Genomic DNA, 23,510 nt, shown 5'->3' with positions numbered 1-23,510 from the left:
CGCCGTCGCAAAGCGGATGTCCGCCGCTTGACGGGCACTGGGCGCCCCGGAAGGTCACCGCGTGAAGGAGGCAGCGGCACCAGCGGCACCGGCGTTATCTTGGGCAGCGGCCGGCCTGGAGGGAGAGCATCGGGGTCCGGATCCGCGCGGGGACGCGGACTAACGGCCGCCGGAGGCGCCCAGGCCTGAAGCGGGGACCTCGGGCAGTGGACGGAAAGGAAGGAGCGGAGCCATGGAGGGCGGCGGAGGCAACACCAACAGGAGCACGGGAGGCCTGGCGGGGTTTTTCGGCGGGAGCGGCGCCGGGATGAGCTACTCGAACGCCGATCTGGCCGGAGTGCCCCGTGAGTGTCAGCCCGAGGGCCCACCCCGAGCCTCCCCCCACCTCCCAGCTGCTCACGTCCCGCCCCCTCTCCTCGCAGCAGGGGTCCGGCGGCTTTCTCCCGCTGCAGTTGGGGGCGGGGGGCGGGGCCGGGTGTGTGGCCCCTCTTCTTTATTTGCCCCTCCCCCCGGTAAGGGATTTAGGGGATCCTTGGGGGCACTCGCCAAGCCGAGCTGGCCACCCATCCCCTGCGAATGAATGAAAGGTGTGCGAATGTAAACACGTGAAAGGCTGGTGTGGGGGCCCCGGTGTCAGGTTCTCACGAAGCAAGGAGCCACAGGCCCCCGCCGGACCCCGGGGAATTTGGAACCTTGGGCGGTGTGTGTGTAGTGCCTGCCCTCCGGGAGCTTAGGTTCGGATGCACTTACACCAGAGCCAGGAGCTCCGTCCAAGGGAGTGATCCGGCCACACTCCCGGGAGGAGGGTGCAAGGAAACGTCATGGCAGTCAGAGTTAGGGAGGGTCCGAAAGGGGGGCTTGGTGGGAGAAGAGGGACCTGCGCCTGTCCTTCCAGTCGTGGGAGCCTGGGCATGTTTTCAGAGGGTTAGTCAGCTTTGGGTCTTGGAGCTGAAAAAAGGTGCAGGGGACGGGAGAGGGTCTTGACGAGACTGTAACTCCATAACTTGCCTTTCCCAAGAACTCAAACTCTTCCATGTAACCCTAGACACTTGTATTTTCAGCAAACTCCCGTAGGGGCCTTCGGAACCCAGTGTTGTTTTAGAGATGGAGAAACTGGGGTAAAAGGAAATTCTGACTTTACCACAGTATCTCTGACAGGGCTTGGTTTAGAGCCCAGCTCCTCGGGAGAGTTAAAAATCGTGAATAAATAACACTGTCCTGTCTCAAATTGTTGACTTGATTGGATGATGGGTAAAAAAAATGAGTTGAGGCTTACTTATTAATATTGGGATCCTATGTACCAAGAGCCAAGTTCCTCCGAGGAAGAATTTTGGTTTGGTGCCCTTTTGCGATCCTAAGAATTTACTATAATATTTTATATGTAGTTAATAATTCCTCATTCAATTTGCCTTTCCTCCACTTTTGTCCTAGAATTATTTGCTTTCCTAGAAATTCCTCTACATAGAAATTACATATTACTAAAATTAATTTACACATTTAGTATTATATTACCTATGGGATACTTTATTGAATCTAGAATATGAAGGAAAATCATGAGGGAAAAGTACAAATGAAGAAAGTATATAGCATTATCAAACCTTAAACTATATTTCAAAACAGTAGTCATTATAACTTAGGATATTCATTTTAAAAAATAAAAATTGACCAGTGGAACAGTCTATATAAAGAAAAAAAAACTATCCCAGTGTTTGATAAACCCAAGAACATAAATAAGATTCCCTTTTTCGGCAAGAACTGTTGGAAAAACTGTAAGGTAGTTCAATAGCAATTAAGTTTAGACTAATGATTTATTCCATATGTCACAATAAGCTGAAGGTAGATATATGACCTGAAGATAAAAAGTCACACCATTTAAAAATTAAAGTACCAGATTAAGTACATTTCACAACTGTGTCTGGGGGAGAATTCTTGACCAAACAAGGAAGAAAGCATATCATTAAAGACAAGACAGATCATTTTGACCTTGTAAAAGCATGAGTAGAATAAGAGAAATTAGAGTAGGGAAAAATATTAGCATCAAATATTACCCATAAGCCTAGATTTGTTTTTAGACAAATTTTTGTGTGACCCTGAGAAAGTCACTTAAGCTTTCATAGCCACTGCAATTCTGTAAGATAGGGGTTCCTAGTGTTTTTTGAGTCCTGGACTTCTTAAGCAGTTTGATGAAACCTATGAACCCTTTCTTAGAATGTTTTTAAATGTATAAGATTACAAAGAAAATAAATTCTATTGAAATAGAGTGATCAAAATATCGTTTTAAAAAAGTTCAGAGGCCCCAGATTAAGAACAACTATGCTCTAATTATAAGTTATAGAGTGAATGCCAACCTACATCAATAAAATCTCAAGCCCAGTCTCTATCTCAAACACTAATGAAAGTCTGATATCCAAGATTTATATGGAATTGATACAGATATATAACACAAAGATGTTTCCTCTTAGGTAAGTAGTCAATGGATATGTACTGTTTTCAAAGGAAAAATTATGTGTTATAAATGGTCAAATGGAAATATGCTCTAAATCACTAATGGTAAAAGAATGCAAATTGTAATAATTGTGAGATTTTAACTCACATTCTGCAAGCTATCAAAAGATGGATAAAAATAGGGACCATCAGCGTTGGTAGCACTTTGAGGAAATAGACACACTACTATGCTATTGGTACAGCTATGAAAAGTTACTATTACTAATCTTCTCCTTCAACCCAGCATTCCCAGTACTGAATTTATACCAAGGAAATCAAAAACAGAAAACAAGGGTCTAATGTATATACCAATATATCCTTAACAGCACTCTTTGTAGTAGCAAAGACCTGGAATCAAAATGGGTTCCCATCAGTGTGTAAGATGAATTTGAAGAATTGAGAGAAACACAAAGATTGGCATGAACTGATCTTGAATGGAAAGAACAAAATGAAAGGGACAGTATACACAATGATTACTAACATATAAATGAAAAGATAGCTACAAGGAATTTTAATTTTGAGTAATTGAAAACCCTATAATGGTTCCAGAGAACAAATGTACCACCCAACTCATAGCATACAGGAGACTTCAAAGACAGAATGTTCTATGCATTATCAAGTTTTATTACTATCAAATATTTTTGCTTAGTAGTTACTTTTGGATGCATTAGGGGGAGCACAGCTTGGGCTAGTAGATTACTCCCAAGAAATAACTGAAATAAAGACAGAATGTGTCAAAATACTTTTTAAAAGAAAAAATAAACCCCTCTATGCAGCTAAAACCAAACCTAGTTAAAATTCTACCTTTTGAATATGAAAAAGATCTAGCTCATTTACTCAAAGCCACTTTTTCCCCCAAGAATTGCCTGATTTTATATGTTTCATTTTGCTGCTTCTGTATAATATAAAATAAGGTACAGTAAAAAGACTTTGGTTGTGATAAAATATCTGTTTTCTCTCCAGTTACTGGTATGAGTCCTCTCTCTCCGTATTTAAATGTGGATCCCAGATATCTTATACAGGTAGGATTGAGTTTAAACATTTTGTGATTATCCTACAATTCTCCCTGATATTATTATATTCTAATTAACCTTTTAAAAATCTAGTATGTTGCATTGGGAAGAAAGATCTGGAGTTGAAGCATCTGGGTGTGAAATTGGCTGCTCTATTTACTACTTTTCTGTCCTTTGTCAAGTTTCTTAACATCTGTGGGCCTCATTTTGTTTATCTGGTAGAGTAAGGGGTCATGCTATTTTGGGATATTTATAATATTTTATATAATCATATAAAAATAATATAAATATAAACAAATACATTTATAATATTTTGGGATATTTACTCCACAGTGGTTTATGACATTCATAAACTGTTCATAAAACAACTGGACTGGTAGAACTGTCAGATTTCATTATCTGACAGCTGTCTTTAAATGAGTTAAAAATTTTAACCAAGAATTATTGGGGATTTTACAAAAAAATTCTGAATTTATTGAACAAAAGAACATTTCTATATATGAAGTAGAATAGGAAATGAATGATTACATGTAAAACCACAGTTCTTTATTTTAAGTGTATAATAAATTTATCATGTCACTATCAACGCTATTCTGCTCATCTGTGTTTCTTTCTTAACTTTCTGCTCTCTTGGGCACTTTTTTTAAAATGCTCCAGTGACCCTTTTTGGGGAAGAGGTGGCAACATCATTACTAGCTTCCTTTTTCTCCCCCCACCCCCTTCCAAATTAAGAAACAAAAACACAGTCCTTCTAACAAGCATAGTCAAGCAAAAGAAATCCATATTTGCCATGTCCAAAACTATGACTCCCATTTCGTATCTTGTCCATCACCCCTCCATTAGGAATTGGAATTGGAGTACGGGGCTGATGATTGCATTGATCAGACTAGTTAAGTCTTCTAAAATTATTTTGCTTTATAACATGATTACTGTATAAACTTTTCTCTTGGTTCTGCCATCTTTCCTCCATCAGTTCATACAAGTCTAGTCTTCCTAGTTAATTCACTGCTTAGACTCTTTAGCTTCTTGTTACATAGTTGTTTAAATGATGAATTTTAACATTTTTTTCTTTCTACTTTTTTGACTTCTACCTGCCACTGTTTCTAGAAGTTGGGCTATGTAATAGAAACTAGCATAGTTATCTAGGATTCACCCTAAATTTTTTTGACTTGGGATATTTATTTAGTAGATGAGATAACCTTTTAAAGCTTCCATTCCATTCTAAGATAATGTGATTTTAATATGTAAAGATAAGAAAATATCTACGTATTTTGTTTTTTCTTTCTGGTTTTATGGGGGGAAATGCCAAAGATTCTGATTATTTTGACTCATTTATCTAGCTGCTATGAAAAGCCAGCTGCATACATCTACTTTTACTTGCAAAACTTTTTTTTTTTTTAGGTTTTTAAGCATTTTGTATAGAACTCTTGTTAAAAAATATAACATTTTCTGCAAAATTGTTTCACACTATTGAAGGACACTGATAAACTTGGGAGCCTCCAGAGGAAAACAGTCAAGTTGTTAAAGCATCTCTTGAGTGCAAATGATAGGAAGATAAGCTGGAGGAAGTGGGGGTGTTTGACCTGGAGAAGAGGGATCACAGCTACTTTCATTCAAGTGCCTTGCAAGGCTGTCATGTAGAAGCAGCATTCTATTTTGTTCTGTTTGGCCCCAGAGGCCAGAACTGAGAGGAGAAGTTTCAGAGAAACAGCTTTAGGGTTTTAGGCTTGATATCAGAAAAACTTGCTAAGAATTAGAGTGCTCCATACGTGGATGGTGCTGCCTTGGGAGTGAGTCAAGCAGAGGCTCCATGACCTCCTGCATATGTTATAGTGAGGATCCCTTGTTCTTACAGGTTGGACTAAATAGCTGTTGAGGTCCCTTCTAATTCTAAAACTTCATAATTCGGTGAACACAGTTTATCTTGGTAACTTAAGGCCATCCTGAATGTCAGTGATAGTATTATGTTATAATATCGTGATATCTTCAAGGCTTTTGAAGTAGGTAGGGCTCTTTGCCCCTATGCTTAAATGACTTTGGATTAAAGGTTTTTCATACTCTTGGCTCTTTTTTCAATTTTAAAGCATTCTGTATAATATGTGCATAGGGATCTCTCAATAAGTATTTGTTGGATAAATAAATAAGCAGCTTTAAGTATGGTGCTCTGCATATAGTAACTGTTTCTGTTGTCTTTTTCCTCATTGTCAGTTTTTCCTAGCAGTTGCTTCTCAATACTATTAGTCTTCTTGCCTCTAATAACACTTATTAATAACAATAATAAATGACATCTTTATAGTGATTATAAGTTTATAGGTCACTTTAAGTAGATTATCTCATTTCATCTTTATAAAAACCATGTAAACTAGGTACTAAAAAGTATTATAATCCTCATTTTAGAGGTAAGAAAACTGAGTGTCAGACAAGTTAAATGACTGACTTAGACTAGTAGGGGTTCAGAGACAGAATTTGAATCCAGATTTCCCCTGACCCTTATGTTCTTTCCCCACTTCCATGGCCCCATTCTGATTTGCTCTTCGTATTCCAAGGGCTGATCAGATTACACACAATTTTAACAAGCCAGGTTAAGTAAGATTGACTCCAGAGTGAGGAACTTCTCTAAATTCATCTGAATGTATTGATGAAGTTTGTTACATTGCTTTCATTTATTTGACATTCCATATCAGAATAGACCCCTCTTTGTAACAAGTATCGTTAAGCAAAACAAACCAATAAATAGGATGTGTCTCTCCTGTCTTAAGTTTTGTGACAAGTATTTTGCTTCTCTTCATTCATGATTCCATGCAGTTGAAGTCATCAGAAATCTGACCTCTATACAAGCGGGATATTTCTGTAGTAGGATTTAGTTTAATTAAAATTTCATAAAATTTCATTTCATCAATTTGATAATTGATATATCTCCAGAGGCAGAATAAAATTTGTTTTCATTTTTACCTTTTAGGACACAGATGAGTTTATTTTACCCACTGGAGCCAATAAAACACGGGGCAGGTTTGAATTGGCATTTTTTACCATTGGAGGATGCTGTATAACAGGTAAATATACATCTCCTTACTTGATTGTTTTATATTCTAGGGCAGAAAGGTGTGCAGTACATGGTGATTAGTTTGGAAAGGTATTCATAAAGAAAATTTGGTGAATGTTTCTTCTTCTGGCAGTGTAACGTAGTATTTAAAAGTGATTATATTTTCTCTAAAAGACATCTGTTCAGGGTCGTTTGGGGTTTGTTTTTTTTTTTAATGTTTCAAGTTTTGAAGTGGTAGCATTGATTCTGAATACTTTGTATAATAATTGTTCATGTGGTTCTTTTAAGGAGCTGCATTTGGAGCAGTGAATGGTTTTAGGCTGGGACTGAAAGAAACGCAAAAGATGGCCTGGTCCAAACCAAGAAATGTACAGTAAGTCTTGTTTGATGTTATAATACCTAAATATCTCAGCTTTGTTCAGATTTTTCTCTGTGTTTATTCAAAACTGGTAGGGTTGGTTTTAAAAAAATCTTTTATACTTGGCATAAGTTCAACCAGCAGGGGGCAGTAATTGTCTTAAATTTTGTTAGTACTTGTATTAAAACCCTGAAACTTTCTGAAGGTCATTTCCTTGAAAGACATCCTTGCTTTCACAACATATAACAAGTATGACTCTTTCCTTTTTATTTAGATAGTAATTTCAAGAACTGTGCTTTGTTGGGGGTGAGGAGGACATCTTTATAGCAATTGCATTCAGAATGAAGGTGGTCTTAAGTGGTCTTAAAACAAATTAGGGCAACTTGGAATTACTTGATAATCTTTTCCATCATCATACCAGAATTTTTACTTAGGTGGTTTTTACAAACAAAAAAATGAAATGAAAGCAATACCAAAAATGAAATTAAAGATGTGAAAGTACCTTTAAAAATTTAAAGTGAAATGTGTTATATTAGAAATAAAATAGTATATTGTGGTGGATTTGAAACCTAACATTTGCGTCCTTACATTTCAACTTTACCACAGGTAACTTTGATTGTGTTTGTTAATGCTTTGTCTAAATTTCAAAGACTCATGATGGAAAATGCTGTCCACATCCAGAGAATGAACTGTGGAGTCAGAATGTAGCTCGAGGCACATTATTTTCCCTTTTTTTTTTCTTGTGGCTTTCCCCTTTTGTTCTGTTTCTTCTTTCACAACATGACTAATGTGGAAATATGTTTCCATGATTGCAAACACACAACCTATACAGACTGCTTGCCATCCTGAGGAGGGAAGGGAGAGAGGGAAAAAAAAGTGGAACTCAAAAATCTTATAAAAATAAATGTTAAAAATTATCTTTACATGTAACTGGAAAGAATAAAATGCTATTTACCCGCCAAAAAAAATTTTGTCCACTACTTTTAAAAACTTTACAGTTTACAAATTAATGAAAACAAACTGGTTTTAAATGAACATGTGATAATCATAAATGTATTGTTTTGCTATCACATGGTAGTCTTGTGAGGTCCAGTGGTAGTCAGCTGTCCAGGACATTGCTGTTCCTGTGATAGTGTTACACTACTGGTAGATTAATAGACTATCCTCTTGACCTGGTTGCCACCTTCACTGTTCTAGTGATTCCTGGTATCAGAACAGGCAAAAGGGGACCATGCTTCCTTGAGAGAGTGTGCTGAGCAGCCATTTTGACTCTTCAGTGTTAGTGTGGAAGCAGACATAAATTATAAAAAATGTATCTCTTCTAGTGGCTTTTTCTTCTTCAAGTTGACTGCTCATCTCTTGATCATCCTACATTATAATATAGAAAAGTAATTCAGGCTAGGTTCTAATAATAGTAATGGGTGATAATTTGCTGAGCCACTTATAAAAATATATTCCGTTCTTGCTTTAGTGACCATGTAGTCAAGGACTAAAAGTCTACAGTTCTTCCAGGGATTTTCCTCAATTTCTGGGTAGGCTGATATTTTGATGTCTGAAATAGTTACTTTGAATGTCAACATGAGACCTTCTTTAAAAGCTATGATTGAATTTAAACATTAATTTTCAAAAAGAAAATTGTCAGAATCGGATCCATGTATTTCAAAGCTCTAATGGATCTGATATTTGAGTTCTGTAAAATAAATGCTGAACATAAACAGTGATGCTTCTTCTCTTTTTTCCTAATAGGATTTTGAATGTGGTAACCAGGCAAGGGGCACTATGGGCTAACACTCTAGGCTCTCTGGGTAAGTAGAAGTGGTCTTTGGTAACAACAAATTAGATAAGGTAAGCCTCATTTCAGGTTTAAGAATGACCACGTTTTTAGTCCAATAGTACAACTAGAGATTTTTGAGATAAAGTTACAAATGCTGTGTTCCCCCCATTTATGCATTTTCTGAGGGAAAAGTCAGTAATTGCAAAATGAAAATCATTTTAATATCACTTTCAGCTCTGCCTTATTTATCCATTTACGTTTGTTGATAGTTTTAATAGACAATAGTTCTGGCATTTTCCTTGTGAAGCAGAAAATCAATTAATCAATCAGTAAACATTTATTAAATGCCTACTATGTTCCAGGCACTCTGCTAAGCACTGGGGATACAAAAGAAAGGCAAAAAACAGTTCTTACCCTCAAAGAGCATACAGTCCAATAGAAGAGACAGTATATAAAAAAATATATATAGCAAGCAAGCTATATACAGGATAAATAGGAAATTACTAAGAGAAAGAAGGCACTATAATTAAGAGAGGTTGGGAAAGGCTTGTAGAAGATAGAATTTTAGTTGGGACTTAAGGAAGTCAGGGAAATCAGCAGGCAACGTCTAGGAGAGAGAATCCGTCCCAGGCATGAAGGACAGCCAATGAAAATGGCCAAAAACTAAAGAAGGAAACTGAAGTCATAACCTACATTAATAAACGAAAGTCAGTTCAAACCAAAAAGGCTCTTTATGTTAAGAACAGTTCAAGGTCCTATTGTGAGATGTGATACATTAATCAAGCCTTCCCTCTGTTTTCCTAATTTACTGGATTAGATTGCACTGGCATGTCACCTACTGACAAGGGCTAAATATTATAAGAAGATAGTTCCTTATAGATTACCAAGAACTATTAAATTTTTTAGGTAGGTTGGAGTGAATGATAATGGTGATTAATCAGTGGTACTTCTGTGCCTATGTGAAAGACTCAAAATCCTTTGTTTTTGGTATGGTCTAGTGAGCTTTTCAGAAATCTAGGAATAAAGGGGTATGTATATACAGTTAATATTAATGAGTTAGTAAGAATACTTAAGGATACACTGGTCAGATAAGCTTATACTGAAAGGTTAAGAAAGAGATATGTAATTCTTTTACAATAGATAAGAATATTTTAGAAACATGTTTCATGCCCAGAGAGATAGTATATTTCCAGAATCATCCTTTGGAAAGTGTTAAGAAAAGCAAATGAAGTCATTATTAGAGCTTTGAAAGTTGTTAAGAAGTGCAATTGCTTTAATATTTCATTGTTCACTTCCTTTCCATTCCCAGCTTTGCTCTATAGCGCATTTGGTGTTGTCATAGAAAAAACCCGAGGTGCAGAAGATGACATCAATACAGTAGCAGCTGGAACCATGACAGGAATGTTGTATAAATGTACAGGTAGGTGCTGATTTCAGTTTCAAGGTTTGAGTATTTGATGTAAAGCTGTCTAGTGTTTTTAGGAAGCAAATTGTATGATCATTACAGTAAACTTCAGACTTTAGCCTATTTGTGGAGCAAAAGAGGATGTGAGATTCTCATTCTTTTCATAGTCCTGTGTGGTTGGCACAGCTGATTGTTCATCTAACCCTGTTTCTTCAGTCCTTTGCTGGATCTGCATTCCCATCCATGTAGTTACTGCTCCCTCTAAATTCATTCAAAAGCTTACTTTTGTACCAAGTGCTGTGGCAAAGCTGTCCCAATAAGCCACAACAGTTCTTGCCCTCAGGGAGTTTCCATTCTGTTTGTGAAAGCTGAATAACACATAAAAGAAAATGTATAGGGGAGAGGAAGGAGGCGGGCAAAGAAGGAGGGTATTTCCATAGTGTGAAATCCAGGAATGGAGTAAGTTTCTAGAGTAAAGAGGTTTCTGGGACATAGTGTGGAAAGTCTGAAAGAGTCAACAGGAGAGCCTAGAGAGGAATATAGTGATCTCCAGTGATGCTGATACATTCCCTCTGTGGCATACCAGTCCATCCCATGTAGTAGTTTTCCTCTACATTTCTTCATGTAAAGCACTTAGTCCAGGGTGTGGCACATAGTGCTCTATAAAAGCTAGCATGTGTTATTGTTACAGATCATGAATCAGAATAGAATATGTGTTCTCTCCATCAATTATCCTTTATTCTCGTTGTACTAGGGCTTTGATGTTAGAGTACAAATATTTTGACTAAAATATTCTTATCTATCGTAAAAGAATCACATATCTCCTTCTTAACCTTTGACTGACCTTGACATTGAAAAGAGTATATTTTTTAAAAATTTCCAGATCTCCCCCACTTTTCATCTTTGTCGTCCCAGTTTTATTCTTTGCCTTAGCTTTTTTGAGTCTGAGTCTGTCGTGACACTGGCTGCCATAGCTCTCCACTTGGCAAAGATACCAAATGCTTTCTCACTGAGGTGTTTTCTATGTGTTTGTTCCTTCAGCCATTTCCCATCTCCAGCTTGTTTATGTTAGATTGGAGTTATTTTAATTACACATTTTTCTCATTTTTATTCTTCTAGTCTTGTATTGTTGGCTCTTTGGTCTAACTATACAAAGAACTTAATTTAGAATGGCTCCATACCATTAAGGAATCATTTCCTGTCAAAACATGATTAGTTAAAAAAAGAAAAATAAATGGTAAATTTATACTTTAAAAAAAAAAAAAACATGATTAGTTAAGTTAAAGAACATTTGTTATCTGTGTTCACTGTGTCAAACACTTCCAGTTCTTTTCTTGAAGAAAATAGTCATGCTATATGGATGGTATGACATTTTTACATATTCTTCTGTCTTGTTTTTCTTTCGCCTGAATCATATTTTTCAGCTTATTTTATCTTTCTTCCCAATGCCTACCACTCTTCCTTTGAAATCACCAGATTACAAAGTATATGTTGATTTAATTTGGTGTTTTATTAAATTTTTCATAAAAATTCTCTACTTCCTCATCCTCTGTTTCAAGTGTTTTTACATGGGCTGATATGTTCTGCTGCAGGTGTTTATCCTGAGCATTGAGGCATGAGATGATCCAGTGTCCCACAAAATGATATTTAGTGTTTGCCTCTGGACTCAGAATAATGCCAGCTCTATGAGCAATTTTTTTATTTACCTGTAAAGCTAGAGTAATAGAAAATACAAAACTACAGCCATGGACAATTCAGAATTGCTAAGCTTTTCAGCTGTCCACACACATGAAAAATTTTAGGTTTCATTTTTCTTGGTAATAGTTATAGATCATTCTTTAGGATTGTTTTCAAGAAGGGGGTTTATATTTTTTGGGAACACCTATGATTAACAAAAGTGTACCTTCTCACAAATCACATTTTTAAAAGTAATATTTTTGACTTAGAGTTTGGCTCAGTTCTTTGACACAAAACTGGGTAGCTGCTAGTAGTCCATCTAAGACTTATACCTATAAAAGTGTTATGGCACAAGGATGAACTTTTTCTATTTCATCTACTGATCATTGTCAGCATTATGGTAACCGCTAGCATTGGTGTTGGGAAATGCTCCTAAATAAATGAAAAGCTTTTGCTTTGGTTGAATAATAGTAGTGTGGGAACATCCATGCATTAACTGTTGTCACTTGTTATGTCACCATTTAGTGCATTATGTTTAGTGATCCAATAAAGTAATGTCTGCATTTTGATTGATCTCATAAGAAAATACAAAGCTGTGGTATGCTAATTAAAAGGTAACACAACCACAAGTTGTGGTTTTCCTGTACTGTTCAAGTACAAATTAAAATAATGGCCTGGGAAGTTCAGAAATTCCACAGTGGCTCTAATAGCTGCTGCTGCTGTTGCTGCTATCACTAGTGTGACTGCTAATCATTCTGTTACTGCTATGAAATATTTGCTCTTTTCCAAGTCAAGTATAAAGCTGAGAGAGGTCTTGGTACAGGACAGAATAAAACCAAAGTATTTTCAGACCTCACTTAGGGATGGTAGAATTATGGGTAAACTGCTTCACAGGGAGTGTGTGGATCCAGTTAACTTTTACAGATAAGTCAGGTCAAGAATTATCGTGTGGGATACTCTGCAAATTTTGCATATTTAAGCAGTAGCCTGTTAACCTTGAAAAGTGCATAATAGATTAGCATGATGGGACTTTGTCCAGCATACTTTTTGTCTAATAAGAGAGAACTGCCTGCCAAATCAGATGGGTTAGCAGTGAGCTCAGAGCAACAATTCCATGGATACACCCAAGAAGTCCTATGTAGGAATAAGGCAAGAAACCTATAAGAAGTCTAGAAAGGAGGGAAGGACCTCCTTAGTGCTTTAATGGTTGAGTGTGTAGATGGATATTGGATATAACAGATATTTGGATGCCAGTTCAAAATTTCACATCTGATCAGAGATACAAATTGTTGTGATGTGCTTTTTTTGAAAAGTTTCCAGTGTTTGGTTTTCCCTTTTTCTGTCATTTCCTTTAACTGTAGTTAAGCTGTAATCTCTAACCCGGTCCATGAGGCCAAAACATAATTTAAAAAACAGCAAGATTTATCTTGACATAGGAATTTTAACTAAAAGCCTAATGAAGATTAATTGTCGTCATTGCCCTTTTTGTTTAACTTATCTTCTTTCCTTGAAAGCCTGGAATCATTTGGGATTAGTGTTATTAAGTGAGGGGTAATAAAATAAAGGTTGTTTAGATTAAGAAGGAACTTTAATGATACACATTCAAGGTAATTATTTTAAAATTACTCCATGTAATGCATAGAGCTAGAAGAGATATAAAGATAAGGTTTCTGTCCTCAAAAACCCATCAGGGATAGTTATAACATGTAGACTAACCAGTATAATACAACTAGTGATAAATGCAAATGCTTTCAGATCACATGAGTAACCACATCAGCTGGGAAAATCTGGGAAAGCTATATTGAAGTCAGTTGTATTTGAGCTGAATCTGAGTTGTGCGTGAGATGACTTGGGTCAGTCAGTCAACAAGCATTTATTAAGCTCCTCCTTTGTACCAAGTACTGGGCTAGACTCAGGAATGAAACAGTCCTTCCTCCTAAGAAACTTAAATTGTAATGAAGACAAGAAGTAGATAAAGAAAAGTATAATGAGACCAGATACAGAGTTGTGAAATGTCAAGGTGCAGGCATATGGGGGATCAGGAAATGCTTTATGTATAAGGTGATTATTGAGCATCACCCAGAACGAAGAAGGGAATTCTGTGAAGCAGAGGTAAGAAGAGAGGACATGAGAGATGACCAGAACAAATGAAAAATGAAGTGTGATGTGTGCAAAACGGAAAAAAGGCCAGTTTGTCTGGGTCCAGTTGTGGGAGGAAGAAAAATGTCCAGTGAGACTAGAAAGGTAGGATGGGCCAGGTTGTAAAGGATGTTAAAAACTCAACAAGAGGAATTTATATTTTATACCACAGGCAGCCTGCGTAGAAGCATTCATTAACCCTTACCAAGTGCCAAACACCATGACAGGTATACAGAGAAAGGTAAAAACAGTCCCTGTCCTCAAGGAGCTCACATTCTAATGGGGAAAACCACTTGTAAATGGCCACATAGACACAAGAAATATACCAGACAGAGTCAAGGGAGTAACTTAAGAAACACTGAGAAAGGATTGGTACAGAAGGTGGGATTTGAGCTGAAACTTGGAAAGGAGCTAAGAGACAAAGACACGAAAGTTATAGAGGATAGCCAATGAAAATGACAGAATCAGAAGATGGGTGCCTTATTTGAAAAACAGCAAGGAAGCCACAGTGTTACTGCATCGCACAGTACATAGGGGAAAGTATAGGAAGATCCAAGGTTATGAAGGCTTTAAGAGCTAAGCAGGATTTTGTATTAGATCTTGAAGGAAATAGGGAGCCTCTGGAATTTATTGGGAGAGATGGGGCACAGAACTCAGGTAACATGGTCAGACCTGTATCTGGACTGGAGGGTAGAGACATGAGGCAGGGAGACCAACCAGAAGTCTTATTTAATATAGTTTTCAGGCGTGTTGTGTTCTGCACCAAGGTTTTCCCTTTCTTCCTCAGTTCAGGGCCTGGTTCACAGTCCTAACCTCGTTCCCAGGAGTATGCACTCATACTGGGGACTTCAGCTGACATATTGATTCTTCCTCAAAGACCTTAACATTCTAATTCCTAAACTTATCTCCAGTTACCTACTCCTCACCCCAGGCTCTTGAGTTCTGAAATTCCCTCATCTGGTTACAATCTGTTGTCATTCTGCTTCTCCCTCCATGTTGCAACTCCAAACCTTGTACTTCATGTTCATAGTGACCTCCACTCTCCACACCCCCTCAGTTTGAGGTTTGAGGAGGAGTGAAAAAGTTTAGAAGAGCCACTGTGATGAATAGGATGTTGAGTTAATTAGGGGAGGATAGATGGATTGCCTTGCCACAGTGGGGCCCAGGTGAGATTACTTAAGCAGTAGGGGGCCATTGGAGTGTATTAAGTGCAGAATGCATTTAAGGAAAAGCACTTTGGCAGTAGTAAGTATGGACTACGGGTGAGGGAAGAGACTTGAAGCCAGGAGAGGAATAGGAAGCTGTGATGATAATCTAGGAAAGAGGGACTCAAAATAAAGTGGTAGCTAAATGGTAGAGAGAGTGGTCAGAGGTGAGAGATGTAGAAGTAGACGTGTTGGTATTGGCAAATGATTGGCTGTGTAGATTGAGAAGGATTGAGTAACCAGTGAGACTGTCAAAAATCATCGAAGTGCCTACACTGTGCCAGGCACTATAAATGCTGTCAATACAAAGAAAAGCAAAAATGGTCCTATCCATGAGAGCCTGCAGTTTGGTGGGAGAAAATATCCAGGATAATGCTGAGGTTGTTAGCCTAGAAGACTGAACAGACTGACGGAAAGACCAGTTCTTTAAAAGGAAGAACCAGAAAAGGAGCAGGCAGATGTAGTAGGAACATGAGATTGTGGGATTAAAAACACTAAGTAAGAACTGTAAAAGAGCAGAGTAGTCAGTCATATCAGATGCTGCAGGAAAGCTACAAGAGAAGGAGGACAGAAGCTTGATCACTTGAACACTTCCACAACAAAAATGCAGTAGACTTGATTCCTTTCTGATGTGAAGAATGGAAGTTTGAGTCATTTTGCCAACTCCCTTTGTAATTACTTAGTAATTACACTTTCCTTTGAGGGCTGTGATTTCATCTTTCAGAGAAATAGCACTTTGTTTTATGAGGCTTTGTTTTCCATACTTGTGCATCTTAAGTTTCTTGGGTCTCCTGTCTTATTAGATAAAGGGAAAACTAAAACTATTGTACTTATTTTTCCTAGGGTTGGTTTTTAATATAATAGCATTCAGATATAACATTAAATTCAGATCATCAACATTTATTTAATGCCTAGTAAACCTTATCCTGAAGAAGCTGTGTTCTACTCGGAGAGGAGATGAAGTTTTATAAAATGTACATGGCTAAGCATGGAAAAGAAAATTGAGGAGGGGGAGAAAAACAGCACCTGAAAGGATCAGGGAAGGTTTCATGGAGGAGACAGCAACATAGCAGAACCTGGAAGGGATTCTTGTCCAAGAGCCAGTCTAGTTACATTTAGAAAAACTTATCACAGAAAGATTGACCAGTTGTTGGTGGTGAGTTGGCCTCATCAGTTCATGAAATCTTCTATAAAAGCATGGAAGGGTTCCAGCAACCATAGGGTGGAGAAGGAAGATCCAGCTGCACTGAAACGAGACAGAAGAGCCGTCTGGAGCATGGTTAGCTTATGAGGACTTTTCTTCTCCAAATTGGCCTTTTCCGATATTATTGGCTCCTTTTCTGCCTAGGAGTTGGTATGCCTTTACTGGTTGCTTTATTTTCCTGTTGGAAATTTCATAACCACAAAGCTGAATAATATGGCTTTTTTTCTAATGTCCCACATTTTAACTGTCTTTAAAGGGGATTTTAGTGAGGGGTGGGACAGTGAGTAGAATCAACTGTTCCTAGAACAGTGAAAGCCTTATTCCTTAAATAACAAAGTATGACTAAACCCTTGTTTCCTTAAGAGCATTGTTAATACACCCTTTGATGCAGCTATGATCACAAGGACATGATGTGATTTGAAATCCAAGTTAAGTAGCCTATTTGAGTTCCTGCCACACCTAATACCCAAGTTCCTGTTTATCATTGGCTTGGATTTGTTATGGCACATGTAAGATCATTTGCAAAGCCAAAAATGCAGTGTTTGTGTGTTGAAAATACTGTAAGGCAAAGTAAGCCAGGATCAAATTATTATTTGAGTGTCTATATCCACACTAAAAATCACTTCCATTTCATACTTCCTGCTATCTGGACATCATTTGGTGTAAGAAATGCGAATTTTTAACCTAACCTATATCTCTGAAGCAGGTCATTTCTCCTCTTGTGGGAGAATGTCTCAGATAAGATATATTTTTATAAATCTAACATGGCATCTTAACTTAAAATATTGGGTTATTACTTTTGAGAATAGCAGTTATTACACTTTCTCACCTTGTGAATATATGTAACACATCTTATATAAATGTCTGTCATATTCCCAATTGTAAAGTATGACAATTATATTATAGAATTATAATGCCATAAAGCGTGATTTAAAGTTGGAAGTTCAGTGTGCCAATTAAAGGGTACAAACTAAGGTTTTAATTATTCTTTATATTTCCTGTGTTCCAGTTGTGTGAACCTGGGCAGGTCATTTAACTTCTGTTTGCCTCAGTTTCCCCACCTGTAAAATCAGGATAATAATGACCTCCAGGATTGTTATAAGGATCAAATAAGATAATGCTTGTAAAGAGCTTAGCACAGTGCCTGGCACTATGTATATTTTAGCTAGAAATACTGTCATTGTTATTATTAAAATTAAGGTTACGGGTGTTGATGGGCAGGCTTGGGACTCAGACACACATTTCCTTACTAACCCAATCTTATTTCAGTTGTACTACTGGCATCTACCTAATGGGGGGATATATTAGTCAGTAATTTAACCAGCCAATTATTGGTTGGCTCTGAAGTAGAAGCATTTTGTTAAGGTGAAGTCCTTAGGCAGCATATAAGTTTTGAAAGGTTTTGCTGTTATATAATGAATAATTGAGTGAATATACATTCTCTGGATCCATGATTTTTTGAGTATGTGTACCCTGTCCTCCAACACAAATCACAGTCCCAGTATATCTTAGTAGACGGAGGGATATGACCAAAGGATTCACTGCCCTGCAGACGGTGTGGCAATGAGTCTTTTAGTAGGCATTTTTGGGAGATAGATATGTTCTAGCCATTAATCGGAGATTTCCCAGTCTGGTCATCCTGGCCAGCTTTTACTCCCCTAAGTCACCCTCACACCCCGATGAGGTGTCAGAGTAGGATGTTAATGGAAGGAATGAATATACAGACTCCTGGAATTGTGTAAGGGCCTGTGACATCTCCAACAAGCAGTTATCATTCCCCATATCAAGTATGACTATAAATAGTGAAGTGGTTTAACAAACATGACCTTGTTCATTTGCATCTTTCAGAGTGCTGCTTGTGCCTTGTGAGTGTTGGTGGCAATCTATTTATATTACAATATCCCAAATACCAAGTTGGGTTTCATTTTGTGGTTTTGAAAGGAGCTCCTGCTGTCGCTATGGATGTAATTTGGCTTCAAGCAGAATTATAACCCACTTAACAGTTCTGAGCAACCTGCCCTGAAACCTCTGGTTGAAATCCTGATGGTTTAACAGATGTGGCTTCATGTAGGAGAGAAAGAATTCTTTACATTGCCAATAGGCGCTATAACTTCAAGATGTTCTGTACATTTTTGTGGAAAATAACCTTGCCTACATTAAAACACACACTTTCTTAAAAGGGCAAGAATTAGAGTGGTTCCATAAATGAAAATGTGTATGAAATGGTTTGTTTAAATAGATTACCCTGTGCGTAGGATTGACTGCTGTGTGAAGAGACAGGAGGAAACCTTCCTGAGACTTGGGTTTCTAAAATATCCAAATTCTGAGAAATAGATAATTTTTGAAAACACATTTACTGTTATCTTCAGAGCTACCCCTGAGGATACGTAATGTCCAGATTGTTTTTGCTCAGAGGAGATTGACCTTTGGACACCTGCCATGTGCAGGTGGTTGTTCCATGTATGAGGCAACTGTACTTGTAGATAGATCTAAATGTAGCTCATTAAACAGTTGTCATTTGAACTAGGCTGCATCATGAGACATTGAGACAACATGAAAGAACAAGAGAGCAAGCTGCTGTTGATTTCCCACAAATCTTGAGAGTACAAAACAAAAATGCCAACATTTTTAAGCCAGGTTGTTGAAGGGCTCATTCCCCACTTTAAATGTCTGTGGGTTGTGACACAGAGGAGAGGGACACAGCAACAGTGTCTGCCTTGTGACTTGTCAAGTTTTCAAGTGGATGAGTTCGGTATTGAGAGTGATGGGCTCTAGGAAATGAAATCAGAAGAGCTTGGGCCTTTAAAGCACAAGCCAGGTGCTTGCCTGCTTCCAAGAGTTTTCCACCACATGTATCCAGGACCATAGTTTACATTGCCTGTGACTTGTGGAATCTCTCACTGCACAATCCATTATTACAGCCACTTAAGATAAACTTTTTCTTTTTCTTTTCTGCTTCCAAAGAAGTAGTTTTCCTGATTTGAGCTTAGCTGTATTCACTTACCACAAAGTAGCAAGCTTTCCAGAGGATAACTTATGCTTAAAGGGGAAACTTACTCCTTTAATAAGAGACAAGCTTCAGTGTTTTACAAACATCTTGGTTCCTATCTCGTATAAGAAAGCACTGAAATATATTTTTCCTCATTGCTCTACTACATGGCTGCCCTTTTATACAGGCTCCCTGATACATTTGCTGTTTTTTAGCTAGGTTTTTTTTTGTTGTTGTTTCCATCAATTTAAAAAAACTTTTCCACAAGGACCAAGGAGAATAACATCCTTTGGTAATAATCAACATCCAACCCTCATGCAAACTATAATTACTTTATTTTTTGTGCAGATTCTGTTCAGGCCTGGGGCCAGACTTAAAGACTAATCCAGTTTAGCCATAATGGTTAAGGTTCAGGGACTTCAATCTTATTAGGAGTGTTTTATTTACAAGCTAAAGGATCTACAGCACTGCCCTTTTTGATTTTTCTTAGCTCCAAGTAGTTTTCACTGCAGAGTTCCATACAAATGACTTAGAACTGGGGTCTAATGACTAAACTACTTTTTATTAATCACATTTCATATGTCTGAATGGTTTTACTCCCATGTTCTCCAGCTTATTGCCTCTTTACAAAGTAATTTAAATTTACACACATTTCCAGTGATCATAGCCTTTCTTTATTGGTTTTCAGGTTAAAGGTACACCCAGTAAAAACCTTATTAAATTAATAAAACCATTTTAGGGTAGCAGGTGGAATATGCATATATGATTCTTCAGTGTTTGTCATTTTTCAGTGGCATTGAGAGGATCATAGCAAATGTACTCACCAAGCTTATACTCTATAACATAAAGAAAGGGTACAGGTTTGGGGAAGTGTCTTTATATTTTAATAGACTTGATTAGCTTTTCACTTGCCACTTTCTCTGCCTCTTACTGGTTAGTTTTCTGTCCTACCCACAAATTTGAAAGCTATTGAAAATTGGATTCTGTAGCTTCTGCAGAGAGAGAGATAATAAAGACATGTAGATTGTGTAAGAAGAGCTCAGGCAGATTTGTTATCAGAAGCTGGCAGAACCAGGGTGAATGCTAGAGGGAGTGGTCCTTTCCTCTATCTAATAAATCCAGCTGTGAGGGCAACCCCTCTAGATAGTCGACTGTATCCGTTTTGAAATATTTCTGCTCAACAACTTAGCTAGATTCACAAACTGTTAGTGGTTATTATTTGTCATATGTGTTTCTTATTAAGTAGGGCCTTAACTAAATCTCAATCTAAACTCCATTTTGCCTTTAAATTATCATGTGTTTGTTGCCTAACTCAGATACTTCACAGTTACATAGAGCTAACTGGAACAAGTAGTCCTTATTTATTTAGAGATATGTAAAAGTACATAGAGAATTTAAACAAAGCTTCTTTTGACTTCTTGTTCCTGTGGGCTTTCTTGTTTTAGCATCCCTTCAGGTAATAATTAAAGATAAAATTGATAATTTTTACTTTACAAGTTAATATCCAGGCTATCAATAGTCATGTGAAAAAAGTGCTCCGAATCACTACTAGAGAAATGAAAATTAAAGCAACTCTGAGATTCCACCTCACACCTATCAGATTGGTGAAATTGGTGAAACAAAAAAAGGAAAATGACAGATGATAGAGAGGTGATGGATAAACAGGTATATTAAAATGTACTGTTAACAGAGCTGCAAACAGGTCCAGCCATTCTGGAAAACACTGGGAACTATGCCCCCAGTTACGAAACTGTACCAACTCTATGACCCAGCAATACCACTATTAGGTATACCCAAACAGATCAAAGAAAAAGGACCTGATTGTATAAAAATATTTATAGCAGCTCTTTTTTGTGTTGGCAAAGAACTGGAATAAAAGCAACATTGTAAAGATAATTTTGAAAGACCTAAGAACTCTGATCAACACAATGACTAGCCAGTGTTCCAACAGACTCATGATGAAACATGCTGTTCACCTCTGGACAGAAAGGTGGACTCAGGGTTCAACTGAGATATTATTTGGACATGACTGATAATAGGGATTTTTTTTGCTTGTTAGAAGGGTTTTAGTTTTTTTTCCTTTTCCATGATGGGTAAGTGTGGGTGAGGAGAGATGGTTGACTTTTGTTAATTGGGGGTAGGGATGTTTGGGTTTTGTTTTGTAAAGAAAACATTGTCAGTAGTCTATGAAAATTCCAGAAACTCCTGGATGGAAAATACTTTTGTACCACATCCATGTTCTTTAAGCCATATACATAAATGTGTTGCAGATGTTCTAAAGTACATTGCTCTGAAAAAATTAAGCTACAACTTGAACCAGTTTCAAGAATCTGTAATTTTGTCCACGTAAGTGTGTGTAGTCCCTCTTATAACACAAACTGCAACCCTTCTGTAACTTTAGTAAATGGCCTTTAAGAACTCTCCTGTCCCCCAAAATCATTAAAATGTAACAAACCTATTGAATCTCCCTAAATGTAGCAAGGCTCATCCTCTATTCAGCCTATGCCTGAAACCTTTTAAGCTTTTCAGGACCTGCCCAAGCTTGAGCTCCACAGACATAGCCTTTGAGAACTCAGGATCAGTTCCACCTTATAAAACAGAATAAGATTTCATTGCAGGGACTCTGACCAAACCAGCAAAGTTTTAACTGTAACCATATTCTTGACTTTGGAATATTTTATATCAGAAAGTCACTTAGTAAGATTTCTCTGCTGGGACTTATTTCATTTAAAAAACAATACAATAAGATTTTATAACTTCATAACTTGTCTTCCCCATTTCCTTCTTATTAGTTTTACTTTATGAGATTGGCATTCAAAGGTGCCTTTTCTTTATGCATTTTGAAGTCTTGTCCTTTGAGTGTTTTGCAAGTAGCATAATATCAGGCCTCTGAAAATACTAATTGGGTTGTAATTGTTAGACTCATGTTAGCAGAGCGATGGAAAAAAATGACTTGCAAACCCAATACTTGCACTGTTCTGTGTAACCAGATTATCCCCCACCTATTAGCCCTCGTTTATGCAGCAGATAACAAGAGTATGCTCTCATCCAGTACTATTGCTGACACTCAAGAAGTAAATAAGATTGGATTGCTCAAAATGAGGGTTAATGGAAAAATATCACAGAAATGGTTACCCTTTAAACAGCTGTGTATGTATCTGTTTTAAATTTTTGTTGTCTTCTTAGATTTAACATCAACTTTAATTTTAGCTTTTTAGTTTAGTTTTGACCCTAAACTTTCTCCTTGTATAATGACCAAGCTTAGCTCACAAGAAAAGATGAGGGACTGTGGTTATGGGATGTTGTCCATGGTTTCAAATGTGATTGATGCTGCTTGGTTTTGCCTAACTGTGGTCATCTTTTCAAGGGTCCGTGATGTGGGGGATATAACTGTTATTCTATGATACGAATCTTTCTTTTACTGTTTTTTTTTTCCAGGTGGTCTTCGTGGAGTAGCAAAAGGTGGTTTGACCGGACTAGCCCTTACTAGCCTGTATGCCTTGTATAACAACTGGGAGCACATGAAAGGCTTCTTGACACAACAGTCACTTTAGAGCTTATACTGAGAACTCAATGGATAGAGGACACATCAAAAGTTCTCCAGGTTGATTTGTCAAATCAATTTGGGGTAATGTTCTGATCTACCTACATTTAGTATGAAAAAAATAACAGGATCTTTTGTACTGTCATGAAGATCACTGGTACGGTTTACCAGGACTGGCACTTCTTCCAGCCAGTAGTGTTGGAGCCAAAAGCATCTGATGCCTCATTGAGTAGCACAGTCATCATTTTCTCCTTTGAGAACTTTCTGCTGCATGTCCACTCTCCACTACCCCTGAACTTTTGAAATAACACTTGTTCCCAGATACAGGTTATATAATTGTCAACATCAAACCCACCAGGTTAATTCATTTAATGATTTATTGTGAACTATAATACACTGCTTTATTCCCAATAAAGAGTGTTCCTAGAATCAAAAGTCATATTATCGGAATAAAGATGCATACCATTTTAAAGTGTCTGTCTATCACAACCAAGGCTTAGTAAGTAGGATTTTGTAGCTGATGTTTATTGGTTCATGTGGGAATACTGAAATAAAGAACTTAAGAATTTAGGAGACATATAATCTTCCCTCCTGGGAGCTTCTGTTGAAGAGTTGCTCTTTTCTTGACTTAATTTGTTTAATTTTTGTAAGTTCTAATCGGTATGTGCAAGGTGC

General features: G+C 37.4%; 1 protein-coding gene and 1 non-coding gene across 2 annotated transcripts; both read left to right on the top strand.

Annotated features, from left to right (window-relative positions):
• The first annotated feature begins 7 nt into the window (after nt 1-7).
• Nucleotides 8-23,307, top strand: TIMM23B (translocase of inner mitochondrial membrane 23 homolog B). The gene is made up of 7 exons (XM_072627389.1): nt 8-344; nt 3,448-3,506; nt 6,457-6,550; nt 6,829-6,913; nt 8,645-8,703; nt 9,982-10,092; nt 22,730-23,307. Exons 1-7 carry the CDS (start codon nt 233-235, stop codon nt 22,843-22,845), a joined length of 636 nt encoding a protein of 211 aa, XP_072483490.1. The 5' UTR covers nt 8-232; the 3' UTR covers nt 22,846-23,307.
• On the top strand, nt 7,987-8,197 carry LOC140521832 (small nucleolar RNA SNORA74). Its single transcript, XR_011973114.1, has one exon. It is a non-coding gene; the product is annotated as a small nucleolar RNA SNORA74 (small nucleolar RNA).
• Nucleotides 23,308-23,510: the final 203 nt, after the last annotated feature.

Source organism: Notamacropus eugenii, chromosome 1 (genome assembly GCF_028372415.1).
Source record: "Notamacropus eugenii isolate mMacEug1 chromosome 1, mMacEug1.pri_v2, whole genome shotgun sequence".
Taxonomy (NCBI): domain Eukaryota; kingdom Metazoa; phylum Chordata; class Mammalia; order Diprotodontia; family Macropodidae; genus Notamacropus; species Notamacropus eugenii.
This window is presented reverse-complemented; position numbering and strand designations above follow the sequence as displayed.